The sequence below is a fragment of the Salvelinus alpinus genome, chromosome 5 (assembly GCF_045679555.1).
Source record: "Salvelinus alpinus chromosome 5, SLU_Salpinus.1, whole genome shotgun sequence".
Classification (NCBI taxonomy): domain Eukaryota; kingdom Metazoa; phylum Chordata; class Actinopteri; order Salmoniformes; family Salmonidae; genus Salvelinus; species Salvelinus alpinus.
Window position 1 is genome coordinate 79,194,331 of NC_092090.1, and position 14,335 is coordinate 79,208,665.

The 14,335-nt window shown below is 44.2% G+C and overlaps 1 protein-coding gene across 2 annotated transcripts in view; it reads left to right on the forward strand.

Moving 5' to 3' along the window:
• LOC139576878 (E3 ubiquitin-protein ligase DTX1-like) overlaps nucleotides 1-14,335 on the forward strand; it is a 60,840-nt gene that overhangs the window by 30,451 nt on the left and 16,054 nt on the right. For both annotated transcript variants that reach the window (XM_071403440.1, XM_071403438.1), the window contains exon 3: nucleotides 11,085-11,844. In XM_071403440.1, coding sequence (XP_071259541.1) covers nucleotides 11,085-11,844 — 760 coding nt within the window. The remainder of the gene's footprint in view (nucleotides 1-11,084; nucleotides 11,845-14,335) is intronic.

Sequence of the window (14,335 nt, forward strand, 5' to 3'; positions counted from 1 at the left end):
ATTATTGACAAGTTTTTCCAACACTTTTGATAAACAGGGCAAAATAGAAATAGGCCTATAACAGTTAGGATCAGCTTGATCTCCCCCTTTAAAAATAAAGGACGAACCGTGGCTGCCTTCCAAGCACTGGGAACCTCCCCAGAAAGGAGAGAGAGGTTAAAAAGGTTGGAGATAATAGGGGTAATAGGGGCAGCAACCTTAACTTCCCAACCGGCTCAGGAGGCGAAGGTTGAGTCATGCGTCCTCCAAAACATGATCCGCCAAATCGCGCTTCTTAACACCCACCCGCTTAACCCGGAAGCCAGCCACACCAATGTGTCGGAGGAAACACCATTCACCTGACGACCGAGGTCAGCCTGCAGGCGCCCGGCCCGCACAAGGAGTTGCTAGAGCGCTGTGAGCCAAGTAAAGCCCCCCCGGCCAAACCCTCCCCTAACCCGCACGATTGTGCACTTCCCTAGGGGACTCCCAATCACAGCCAGTTGTGATACCGCCTAGGATCAAACCAGGGTCTGTAGTGACACCTCTGCGATGCAGTGCCTTAGACCACTGCGCCACTCGGGTGCTCCAAAGTTTTTACAAGAACTTGAAAAAGTGTTACGGTAATGAGACACAGACACTATGTTTGTACGTAATAAATATTATAGTTTAATGTAAACTTAAACTAGTATACCATTTCTATGATTTATTGACAAAACTACAGCAACAGATGTTGTGTTTTATACAAATAAGTTAGGTTTTTCCAAAGTAAAATTGTATAAAGTGACCTGAGAATTCGATAATGAGAATTTGGAGTGAAAATGTAAAGAATTCTGGCGAAATTATAATTTGACAAAAAAATTGACAAAGCTAGACATCTTAGTCCTCAGAATGATAGTTTATTTTTGCAGATGCATCATGCTTTTGTAACTCAATTTGCTACAGACATGTTTAATTAAAACTGGTTTCATGAGAAGCACCCACCTAGAGATTGCATTTTCACTACTATTTATCACATTCAAGAGATCTTTGACCTAGATGTTTTATCTCATAATGATAATGCAGTTTCATCTGTTCTCCTCCACTCCCTCATGGTATGTGTTCTCTCAGAGCTTCTACTGTGTGTTCTCTCAGAGCTGGTTCTGTGTGTTCTCTAAGAGCTGGTTCTGTGTGTTCTCAACTGGTTCTGTGTGTTCTCTAAGAGCTGCTACTGTGTGTTCTGTAAGAGCCGCTACTGTGTGTTCTCTAGGAGCTGCTACTGTGTGTTCTCTAGGAGCTGCTACTGTGTGTTCTGTAAGAGCCGCTACTGTGTGTTCTCTAGGAGCTGCTACTGTGTGTTATCTAGGAGCTGCTACTGTGTGTTCTCTAAGAGCCGCTACTGTGTGTTCTCTAGGAGCTGCTACTGTGTGTTCTCTAAGAGCCGCTACTGTGTGTTCTCTAAGAGCTGCTACTGTGTGTTCTCTAAGAGCTGCTACTGTGTGTTCTCTAGGAGCTGCTACTGTGTGTTCTCTAAGAGCCGCTACTGTGTGTTCTCTAAGAGCTGCTACTGTGTGTTCTCTAAGAGCTGCTACTGTGTGTTCTCTAAGAGCTGGTTCTGTGTGTTCTCTAAGAGCTGGTTCTGTGTGTTCCCTAACTGGTTCTGTGTATTCTTTCAACTGGTTCTGTGTGTTCTCTAAGAGCTGCTACTGTGTCTTCTCTGAACTGGTTCTGTGTGTTCTCTAAGAGCTGGTTCTGTGTGTTCCCTAACTGGTTCTGTGTGTTCTTTCAACTGGTTCTGTGTGTTCTCTAAGAGCTGGTTCTGTGTGTTCTCCACTGGTTCTTTGTGTTCACTAAGAGCTGGTTCTGTGTGTTCTCTAAGAGCTGCTACTAAGTGTTCTCTCAACTGGTTCGGTGTTTTCACTAAGAACTGGTTCTGTGTGTTCTCTCATAACGGTATCGGTTAATTGTTTGTGAAGGTCGTTTTGAGGAGATGAAAGGGAAATGTCATTTCAGGCTGCGCTAGTGGGGTTTATGGAAAACATCAAACATACCTCAATTACTTTATTGCCTGTATACAGTTGAACTTAATGGAATACTTATTGTTTATTCACTGCGTTCACTGACATACAATATTGTCACAGAGAATATGTTCAAGATAATAAACAACAGAATGAATGCTTCTAAGTGCAAAGTAATGTACAGCTCAATAAACTTTTTGTTAGAAATTAGGTTGATGAACTGTACGAAATATTGTTGCTATACAGTATATCCTACAGAAGTGAAATGTAAAAGCTTTTATATGCCAAACCCTGATTTAATAAATGCATGTAATGTTCTGATATATTAGTGAGAAAAAGAGTGCCCCTGACCAAGCGCCACAGTGTACGCTGCTGGCGAGTCAGTTTGGCTTCTGTAATAAAAACATATATTTCCCTCTTCCTGTTAAATACCCCTCAGCCAGCATTCCACAGCCTCACAGTGTAGGCTACCTGTTACTGGTCTCTCTCCCTCTGTAGTTACAGGAAATCATGGAGCTATTTTTAATAAGCTCAGCGTGGCCCATTGGGAATTGGAGAAGCTTGTCAATTATTGGGATACATAATAGGCCTGTAGCTGGAGACACGAGGGGGTTTTTCATCAGCCTGCTTATCGCACCACATAATTTTTTATTGAACCTTTATTTAACTATGCAAGTCAATTAAGAACAAATCCTTATTTACAATGACGGCCTACCAAGAGGCAGAAGGCCTCCTGCGGTGACGGGGGATTAAAATAAAAATGTAGGACAAAACACACATCACGACAAGAGAGACAACACTACATAAAGTGAGACCTAAGACAACAACACAACATGGTAGCAACACAACATGACAACAACACAACACGGTAGCACCACAACATGGTAGCAGCACAAACATGGTGCAAACATGGTTAGACACAGACAACAGCACAAAGGGCAAAAAGGTAGAGACAACAATACATCACGTGAAGCAGCCACAAGTGTCAGTAAGAGTGTCCATGAGTGCTGGGTAATGTGGACCTTAATTGACTATAGCAGATTCTCCCAGCTCTAGATCTGTCCATCGCCTAGGTGGACAACAAGGGTGTTGTCTAAGATCAGGATGGTGGCCAATGAGTGACAGGTTGGAAAATGTGAACAATGGGTCAGTGAGTGTTGGTGACTAGCCAGGAGTGACAGGAGGGGAAAGAGAAGGCTGGCGTCAGCAGGAGATGAGATGAGAGAGTGGAAGAGAGGACAGGGGGCTGTCCACCCACTGGTACTTTGTTCCGTGAGGAGAGGAGACGGTTACTGGGAACACACAGCTGTGGACAAACCCTTGGAGGCTTCCATGACCATGACAACAAATCCTAACTCCGCGTTTCTCTGACAACAAAGCCTGAATCTCATGAATTTTTCAGCAGGTTTTTGATGAAGTCAGGTTTTACTTGTGCTATTAAATTATCTGTGTGCGTCATTATCAGGCCAGAACATTCCATTCAGGGTGTTGTAGCATCCCCCTGGGAGGCCACTGAAACATCACAGAGTCAGGAGGGACACATCAATAAGCCAAATGGACAGATTTGGATAGGATTTACTATGACCATATGAGTATAAAGGGGTTAGTCAGTCTTGAAACTACCTTAAGTAATCCTTAGCTAGGGATGTTGCCTGTGTGCAAGGTCAGTGTGCTAATGCAGCAGGTTGTATAGCGGTTAGAGCCTTGGGCCAGTGAACAAAAGGTTGCTGATTCGAATACCTGAGCCGACATGGTGAAAATCTGTCTGTGCCCTTGACTAAGGCACTTAACCCTAATCTGCACATTTCACTGAACCTACAGTATCTGTTGTGTATCACCACCTGGATTCGGTCTTATGTAGCAGCATTTTAATTTCTGTTTTTTGCATTGGATGAAAGTAGAGACTCAGAGCTACAAAATGGTAAATCATACACTGCATTTGAGGAACAATGGGAAAGTAATTCTCCTTTGAAAGTTAATCAACTTGTAAACTCACTTTTGAGAAAACCGTCTTTCAATGTTTTGGTATTACTATTGGAAAGCCCTTCTTTGTCTACACCCATTCAGCATTGTCGACACCCTCTTAAGCAGTGGTGACCAGCTATTTCTGAGTCAAGATCACTTTCACAGTCAAAAAGCAAGCTGAGATCTACTGCTCAGATTTTTTATTTTACATTAACCTCACACAGACAGTTTAATAGGAATGAGGTCTGGGCACTAGGCCTAATACATTATCACAGCATATTAGATATATGATTGGCCTGCCAATATTGTTAATCAGACCATATTATATTTCAAAACTCGAGCTTTGATAACAAAATAGATCAGTTGGTTTAGCACTTGTTGAGCATGAATTGAAATCATTAGCTTTTTTATTTTACTGGACTGATGGTACATGCATCTGATGGTCAACGAGGTCAAATCACGACGTCAGTGATCTTCAGGTCGAAAAGTCGGAGCTCTAGGAAGATGCCGAGTTTCCGACTTGGAACTCAAAGTTGGATGTCAGTTCAAAACGATTTTTCCCAACCGCCTCTCACAGTCCCTGATCTCTACTTCCTTTCCTCCAGTGAGACTGATCAGAGAGAGGGGACACCGTCTTCCACCTGATGGCGAAACTCGAGTCGCACCGCATCTGCCTCATGCACAAATTCACATTGTACGGAGAAGTGCGTTTTGTAATAGTGTTAATAGTAATAGCTCACTCATAAAAACAGCAGTTCTTTGCTGTATCCGTTGACAGTCTCTCTGTGGTCATGGTTTTAAAAGTTATTAAATCTTACGTAGGCTAGTAACCTATTAAACTTGACTATGGCCAGGGTCATGGAAGCTCTGTAGCCACAGTGATTTGAGCTATCCAATTGGGCAGCACAGTAGGTGCTCTTGATTTAGTCACAGATTTGGTGGTCCGCCGGGTAGGCGGAGTTTGTCTCATGGGAACACTTTGCTTACCAGGTGCGTAGGACTTTTGAATCAAGTGCACCTGCCGGCAACAGCTCAACACGATTTAAAAAAACAAGTGCAAACCTTTATCGCTTGTTGGCTTTTCTACAGAAGTATTTGGTTATCGACTAGGAATGCCTTGAAGATCGACCAGTCGATCGCGATCGACCGGTTGGCAACCACTGCTCTTAAGCCTTAGCCCCACCCAACTCTTTAAGGGTTGATCCAACCATTCTGTACTAACTTGCCAGCTACTTCCAGACATCTAAGAGAGAGAGAGAACAGCTCACTGAACATTACTCGCTGTATCTGTGGTTTCGCTTTCAGAGCGCACACTGGACGCTCTGGCCAATAAGTAGGGTTGTTCCGAAAGCTCTGACCTCACAACGACAGTCAAGCACCCAAGCTAACTGGCTAACATTGGCTAGCTACTTCCAGACACATAATGAGAGAACACCCCACTCTGACCATTTTACTCGCCCTAGCAGAGCTGCTTAGACTTTTTTCATGTTATCCAGAGCACTGGTGACTGTAACTGTGCTGCTGGCAACAATTGAATTACGCTTCGTTGCCAACGTTTATTGACACCGGACATATTCAACGGGTGTTGAGCGTTCAAAAATGCATCAGTTATTCTGCGCTCTGGCACACTAAGATGAGAGTATTTTGTTAAGAAATGTAGCTAGATAGTTAGCTAGGTAAACAATGAATCCCAACACATGATGTAACGTTAGTTAGCGAGCCAGCCAGCTAACGTTAGTTAGCTAGCTAACAGTACACTTTAACTTGAAATGAAAATACTTTGTTTAAATTAGAGTGGAGTCTTTTGTTAAGACATGTAGCAAGCTAGCTAGCTAAACAATGGATCATAATCACAACTCATGACATTACTACCCTGCATGAATCTGCAGGTAGCTTACCAACCAGGTTCTATGGCTATAACTAGTCAAGCAAATGTGTCTGAGAAGAATAAGAATAAGATCATACACAATGTTAGCTAGCAACCCAGACAGCTAACATTAGCTAGCTAACAGTACACTTGAAATGAAATCACTTTCTGTCAAATATAATATCTGAAAATCTTACCAGTATACATCAAACAAGCAATGCGTCAATACAGGATTAAGATTGATTTCTACTACACTGGCTCTGACTCTCGTCGGATGTGGCAGGGCTTGAAAACTAGTACGGACTAGAAAGGGAAACCCAGTTACATAAAACTTTTGATTTCAGTGCAGTTCAAGTATGATGGAATTCGAGTATGATAGCTAAGGAGATGTAGAAAACACCAGTCTGGATTACAGCTTCAAATTAAGGCAATCATGCATGGCATAAGACAGGAGACGAGTCCAACCAATGTTTTATTTTTTTATTTTTTTATTTCACCTTTATTTAACCAGGTAGGCAAGTTGAGAACAAGTTCTCATTTACAATTGCGACCTGGCCAAGATAAAGCAAAGCAGTTCGAAACATACAACAACACAGAGTTACACCTGGAGTAAAACAAACATACAGTAAATAATACAGTAGAAAAATAAGTCTATATACAATGTGAGCAAATGAGGTGAGATAAGGGAGGTAAAGGCAAAAAAAAAAAGAAATCTAATCAAATCAAACTTTATTTGCCACATACTCCGAATACTTTAGACTTTACCGTGAAATGTTTACTTATAAGCCCTTAACCAACAGTGCATTTCAAGAAGAAGTAGGCTAAAATAAAAAGTAATAATAAAAAGTAACATAAAAAGAATAACAATAACGATGCCATATACAACAGGGGGCACCGGTACCGAGTCAGTGTGCAGGGGTACAGTCTAGTTGTGTACATGTAGGTGGGGGTGAAGTGACTATGCATAGGTAACAAATATAAACAGCGAGTAGCAGCAGTGTACAAGGGGGGAGGGGGTCAATGTAAATTGTCCGGTGGCGATTTTTATGAATTGTTCAGCAGCAGATAATTCTACAGGAGAATGTCAGGCTATCCATCTGTGAGCTGAAGTTGAAGCGCAGCTGGGTAATGCAGCAAGACAATGATCCAAAACACAATCAAGTCTACATGAAAATGGCTAAAAATAAACAAATTTGAGGTCCAGACCTAATCTCTATCTAATTAAGATGTTGAGGTGCAGTTCATGCTTGAAAACCCACAAATGTCTTTGAGCTAAAGCAGTTCTGCATGCAACAGCAATGTGAGAGACTGATCAACAACTACAGGAAGCATTTGGTTGCAGTCATAGGTGTTTTATTTTTTTTAACTAGGCAAGTCAGTTAAGAACAAATTCTTATTTTCAATGACAGCCTATGAACAGTGGGTTAACTGCCTTGTTGAGGGGCAGAACAACAGATTTGTACCTTGTCAGCTCAGGGATTTGATCATGCAACCTTTCGGTTACTAGTCCAACACTCTAACCACTAGGCTACGCTGCCACGCCAGTTTAAGGGCAATTACTTTTTCACACAGGGGAATTGGGTGTTGCATGAATTTAATTAAATAAATAAATAAACTAAGTATCAATTCTTTGGTTATTTGTAAACTCAGGGTCCCTTTATCTAATATTAGGTTTTGGTTGAAGATCTGATAACGTTCAGTATCCAAAATAGAGAAAATCAGAAAGGGGGAAAATTATTTTTCACAGCACTGTATAAATATTATTTTATACTATTGATTCTGTTCAGTGGTTGTAAAGTATGGCTGCTGTGTATCCCAAGAGTTAAGCTTTTATGATGATTTAACTGCCCTGCAGATGATGTAACTGGTCCTCTGTTTTGTGGAATCAGCAAACACGTATGACAGCCAGTCTGCGGTAAGACACGATAATATCAGAACCAGTGACATTGCATCTGCTTTCACTTCCTTTAGGAGGCCTGTTGTATTATCTGGGGGGCTATCTAATGAAGGATGCAGTGACAGTCTTGTTACATGTCCTACCTGAGGAAAGACAAAGGGAGGGAATCAGACTGACCTGTCTTCAACTCAAGGCAAAACAACCCCATTAAACAGAGAGGTGAATGATAGACTCTGTCAGGGAGGGAACAGATCATCAGGAAGCCACTAAGTTTTCCAGAACTAGTGGAATGAGTCTTAACAGTTTAGTTCACCATCAATTCACCCCGTGTTTGAGCTAGGGTTAGAGTCCCACAGTGAGGCTTGACACAGTGATACATCACACAGCCACTACTCCTCACCCAATGGGACCGCTGTCGTGTTGGGCAAGGACAGCTGGAGGATGTCATGAGGAGGGGGGAGAGGGGAGAGGAGGAGAGACTCCAGGAAGGGAGATACTGCTGCCAAAAGCACATAGAGTCAGACAGGAAGTGACCACTCTCTCTCCGTTTCCTGTCAGGAAGAGCATGCAGGGTCGGCTGGGTCGCACGGAGAGGATCAACAACTCTGCCTCAGCTTTTGGGCTCGACCCGTTATATATACAACAGTAAATTATTACATGGGTCAGGTAGCCATATGAGGTACTGTGAGGAGGTTGTTTGTGCTATTTGTGAGTGGAGCTTCCTGTTTTGGTTCCATGTGACCTTCACTTTCTCCTTAAGGCCCTAGCTAACCCCAGTCAATACCACAGCATAGAAAACAAACACTAGACCAGAATCAGTCATTTAATTAGAGGGTTGGCTCTTGGCTGTTCGACATTCCCATGTTTCTTCTTTTGACAGGTTATATCCTGGGGTTTACATGTGATGTATATGATTTATAGTCTGTAATAGGATGGGGTAATGTATTCAAAAGTTGACCCTAGTGAGGGGTTATTTCTCATGGGAGTGTCATGACCCTACCTTCATCATATTCTGACGGTAGTTAGCTTTAATAACCAAGGAAACATGATTTACAATCAACCCTCCATTTGGGCATGTCACCATTTATATACACTGAACAAAAATATAAACACAACATGTAAAGTGTTTGTCCCATGTTTCAAGAGCTGAAATAAAAGATCCCAGAAATTGTCCATATGCACAAAAAGCTAATTTCTCAAAAATGTTGTGAACAAATTTGTTTACATCCCTGGTAGTGAGCATTTCTCTTTTGCCAATATAATCCATCCATCTGACTGGTGTGGCATATCAAGAAGCTGATCAAACAGCATGGTCATTACACAGGTGCACCTTGAGACATCTGTGGGATTGTGTTGTGACAAAACGGCACATTTTAGAGTGGCCTTTTATTGTCCCCAGCACAAGTTTTGAGGGTGTGCCCAATTGGCATGCTGACTGCAGGAATGTCCACCAGAGCTGTTGCCAGATAATTTACTGTTAATTTCTCTACCATAAGTCACATCCAACATTGTTTTAGAGAGAATTTGGCATTACGTCCAACCGGTCTCACAAACGCAGAGCACTTGTATGGCGGTTTGCTGATGTCAACGGTTTGCTGATGTCAACGTTGTGAACAGAGTGCCCCATGGTGGCGGTGGGGTTATGGTATGGGCAGGCATAAGCTATGGACAAGAACACAGTTGTATTTTATTGATGGCAATTTGAATGGATAGAGAAACCGTAACGAGATCCTGAGGCCCATTGTTGTGCCATTCATCCTCCGCCATCACCTCATGTTTCAGCATGATAATACAAGGCCCCATGTCGCAAGGACCTGTACACAATTCCTGGAAGATGAAAATATCCCAGTTCTTCCATGGCCTGCATACTCACCATACATGTCATCCATTGAGCATGTTTCGGATGCTCTGGATCGACGTGTACGACAGCGTGTTCCAGTTCCCGCTAATATCCAACAACTTCTCACAGCCATTAAAGAGGAGTGGGACAACATTCCACATGCCACAATCAACAGCCTGATCAACTCTATGCGAACGAGACATGTTGCGCTGCATGAGGCAAATGACGGCCACACCAGATACTGGCTGGTTTTCTGATCCACGCCCCTACTTTTTTTTAAGGTATCTGTGACCAACAGATGCATAACTGAATTCCTGGTCATGTGAAAGTCATAGATTAGGGCCTAATTTTTTTCTTCTTCAATTGACTGATTTCCTTATATGAACTGTAGCTTCAACTTGAAGTTGTTGCATGTTGCGTTTATATTTTTGTTAAGTATATTTCTTTACAGCGTTGTCTTTACATTAGCTTCTGTTACGGCCTATGAATAGCTAATTGTCTCTTAAAGGGAGGGACTGTTTATTTTTACTCACCGTTAGTTGGTGAAGCTAAATTGATGCACAGCTAATAAAGTCTCCACATAATCAAATATTTATAAGGCTAGTGTTAACTTACCATTTAACAAGAGTGTGGAGCTGCTGCACAGCCAGTTATTGGGTCAGAGACCTGAGAACACACTCTTTTTAGAGAGTGTAAATCTGCATGTTAGGCTCATGTTCGTGTTTTTCAGATTTGTATTTCTCGTGTGTGTGTGTGTGTGTGTGTGTGTGTGTGTGTGTGCGTGCGTGCGTGCGTGCGTGCGTGCGTGCGTGCGTGCGTGCGTGCGTGCGTGCGTGCGTGTGTGTGTGTGTGTGTATCGATGTCTGTGTGCAGAGGTTTTCAGCAGCCTTCCAAATGAAATCAGCCACCAAGCCAAGTCCTTTACCACAGTTTGCGGCAGGAATTCAAGGTCAGCGCTGCTGATTCTGCTGATGCGTTTTATTCTCCGGAGCCTGTGGTGCTGGACTGTATGACTGGGGGGTTACCAACACTGACCCCCACCCATCCCCACCAGCCCCACTACACACACCTTCATCCTTGCATTATCACCCCGGTGCTACCCTGCAAGGGAGTGTGCATTTAGCCGTTAAATTAAATGGGGGATGGGTTCTGTTGTTCCTCGCCGGAGAGCCAGGAGATGGATGGGGAGAGGTGTCCTGATTTCCCATGTGACCACAATAATTGTGTTATAATGGAGGTGGGGGCTGAGGGCCCATCAGCAGAGGGGCAGAGGTACACCTCCGTCTCCCCCTCCCCTTCCCCTTCCTCAACAAAGAGACCTGTAGAAATCATGACAGTCTGTCATTTTCACATATTAGTATCTGGGTTGCTTTTTGATTTTGAAGCTTCCGTGGCCAATTTATTCAATGAATTATACATTTAAATGCATGATGATTTAACCGAAAAGTGGTTTGATATCTTGGTATGTGAATAATCTATGATGGATGCGTACAGTTATTCCCTTTCCGCTTACCTCCTATCCTCCCTCTCTTCCTCCAGGCACCATGAGGCCGGTCCACAGGAACTTCTATGAGCCGTCGTCGGCCCCTGGGAAGGGTGTGGTGTGGGAATGGGAGAACGACAGCGGCTCCTGGACGCCCTACGACATGGAGATCTGTGTGACCATCCAGAACGCCTATGAGAAGCAGCACCCCTGGCTGGACCTGACCTCTCTGGGCTTCTGCTACCTCATTGACTTCAACAGCATGGTCCAGACCAACCGGCAGAGCCAGAGGAAACGCCGCCTGCGCCGACGCATGGACCTAGCCTACCCTCTCATCATGGGCTCCATCCCCAAGTCCCAGTCTTGGCCCGTGGGAGCCAGCTCCGGCCAGCCCTGCTCCTGTCAGCAGTGCATCCTGGTCAACAGCACGCGGGCTGCCTCCAACGCCATCCTGGCCTCTCAGCACCGTAAGCTGTATGGTGGGGCTACGGGGCCTTCGGGGGCTACAGGCACGCACACCTTCGCTGGAACCACCCTCTGGTCCCCCACATCTGGTGCCGGGACCAATAATATACAACATAACAACATAAGCGCAGGAGGAGGCCAAGCCAAAGCTGAACAGGTGCAGTCTCTCCTGTCTAGTGCCAACTTCCCATGTTCCCCGGCGCTGCCGTCCCTTCCGCCTGCACATGGCCACTCCCACGCCCACGCACACTCCCACGGTCACCATGCCATCATCAATGGGCAGAACAACCTGAACCGGCCGGGCACCCAGCGCATTTCCATGGGCACTGCCAGAGGAGCCATCCCACCAGGGTAACCATGACATTCATTTGAATTACATTCCGCTACAGATTTGCAAAACAGAACATGAGAATAACACAAATGCACTAGGAATGCATTTTAAATTCGATGACTATAGATGAAAGCAATTAAAGGTATAAAAGGAAAAATAACACCATCTTGCTCTGTCTGTCTACCTGTCTGCTGTACAGCTTTACAATACCTCTGCTGGCATATAGTGTATGTGTCTGGTGCATTGTGTTGTGTCACTCTTTCTCTCTCTCCCCCCCCATCTCTCTGTTGTGTGTCTACTGATTTTCTGCACCTCTTGTTAACTGGGGGATCAATGGCTCTGCAGAGAGAGCTCCAGGTCATTGACAGCTATACTGCCTCAGCTGCCTCTCTCTCATCTCTCCTCTTTATCCCATATCTTCTCTGTCCTCTCCTCTCTGTACTTTCTCGTCTCTCATCTCTTTCTGCACTGGGGAGTGTGGGGAACTGTTTCCTTCTGCTCCACATTTGAATCTTAGCATGGTTGTCCTGAATAATAAGCTTACGCTTGCCTCAATAGACTCTGAATAGCTGTTATCTGCTCTGTGCCTCTAATTTTACCCAGTTCATTTCTACCACATATTGGTGTTATTCGATGCTAAGCACTGGGTGGTTGTTCTGTTCTGTTCTGTCTGTCTGTGTGTGTGTGTGTGTGTGTGTGTGTGTGTGTGTGTGTGTGTGTGTGTGTGTGTGTGTGTGTGTGTGTGTGTGTGTGTGTGTGTGTGTGTGTGTGTGTGTGTGTGTGTGTGTGTGTGTGTGTGTGTGTGTGCGTGTGCGTGTGCGTGTGTGCGTGTGTGTGTGTGTGTGTGTGTGTTTAAGTGCGTGTTCTTGTGGAAGTGTACGCCTGTGTGTATCCATGTGTAAAGCTGTGCTCCCGTGTAGCTGTGGAAACCCATTTGCCGTGGAGGCAGAGATACACTGGGGAGAGATGAATAATAGATCAGGGAAAAATGGGAGCTTGAGCAGAGCGATCTGACCTGAGAGCGATTCAGTGAAGAGTACTGAAGGAAAGTAGTATCTAGAGCTGGAACTGATACCTCAGTCCCTATCCTGTTTTCTTTACCAAAATAAACCGATTTCCTTCTCACAGCTGATGGGGAGAGAAACAGTTAGACAGTATACGTTGAAATCATACTGTCTTTCAGGCAGACACACTGACTTCACAAGGCCCAGTTCTGTGTAAGGGAATGTGTGGTGTTGGCAGCTCATGGAAGCACATCACTGAGTGGACAGGTGGCAGATTGATATTGCCCTTAGCTCACCTGAGCGTGTGAAACAGGCAGGAGTGTATTATTGTGTGTGTGTGTGTGCGTGTGCGTGTGCGTGTGCTTGTGCGTGTGCGTGTGTGTGTGTGTAACAGCTGAGAAGTCCTGTGGTGATTTAGAAGGGCCCTATCAAATCAGAGGCCTGGAGTGGATGGAGTGCCCGTTTCTCACCTCTCTGTGCAGTGGGCAGGAGGGAACTATGAGAGGCTGTGGGGGAGACTGTGAGAAAGACAGAGAGAGAGACAGAGAGAGAAAGGGGTGAGGTGGAGAACAACGTTTCCCAGGCAAGTGGCTCTACACACAAAGGAAAAGTGTGGTTAACAACAACACACACAGACACGTGAATACCCTCACACACAGACACGTGAATACCCTCACACACAGACATGTGAATATCCTCACACACAGACACGTGAATACCCTCACACACAGACACGTGAATACCCTCACACACAGACACGTGAATACCCTCACAAACAGACACGTGAATACCCTCACACACAGACATGTGAATATCCTCACACACAGACACGTGAATAGCCTCACACACAGACACGTGAATACCCTCACACACAGACACTTGAATACCGTCACACACAGACACGTGAATACCCTCACAGACAGACACGTGAATACCCTCACACATTTCAGCGAGTGCATTTATGGACAGATAACAGTAAAACACCTCTGTCGCCAATGACAAAGAATGCAGTTGAAATAGTAACCTTGTGGTAACATGTAGATGATCATAAGGTAGTTTAATTAACTCGTTTACTACCGGATCATTTCAGGCTTAGTTTCACTCTACTCGAACATTGTGGTTGTTGTGACGTCATCGTGAATATCAGAGGGGGAGTAAAGAGCACCCCCTACTGGTCTGTCTTGACATTTCACATTTGCTTTTCATATGGGTTTCCAATGGTTGCCACCTGCAATTCACTTTCCAATGGGCCTTTACGCTTGATCTTCTGCACCTAAATAAGAAATGTCAGAACATGTATAAAATCAACGTATAAAAACAACCCTACTAGTAACTTATTCTTCCAAATAGGAAGAAACTAGAGTGGATTTTTTTAAATTTTACCTTTATTTAACTAGTCAGTTAAGAACAAATTCTTATTTTCAATGACAGCCTAGGAATAGTGGGTTAACTGCCTTGTTCACAGGCAGAACAACAGATTTTTACCTTGTCGGCTCTGAGATTTGAT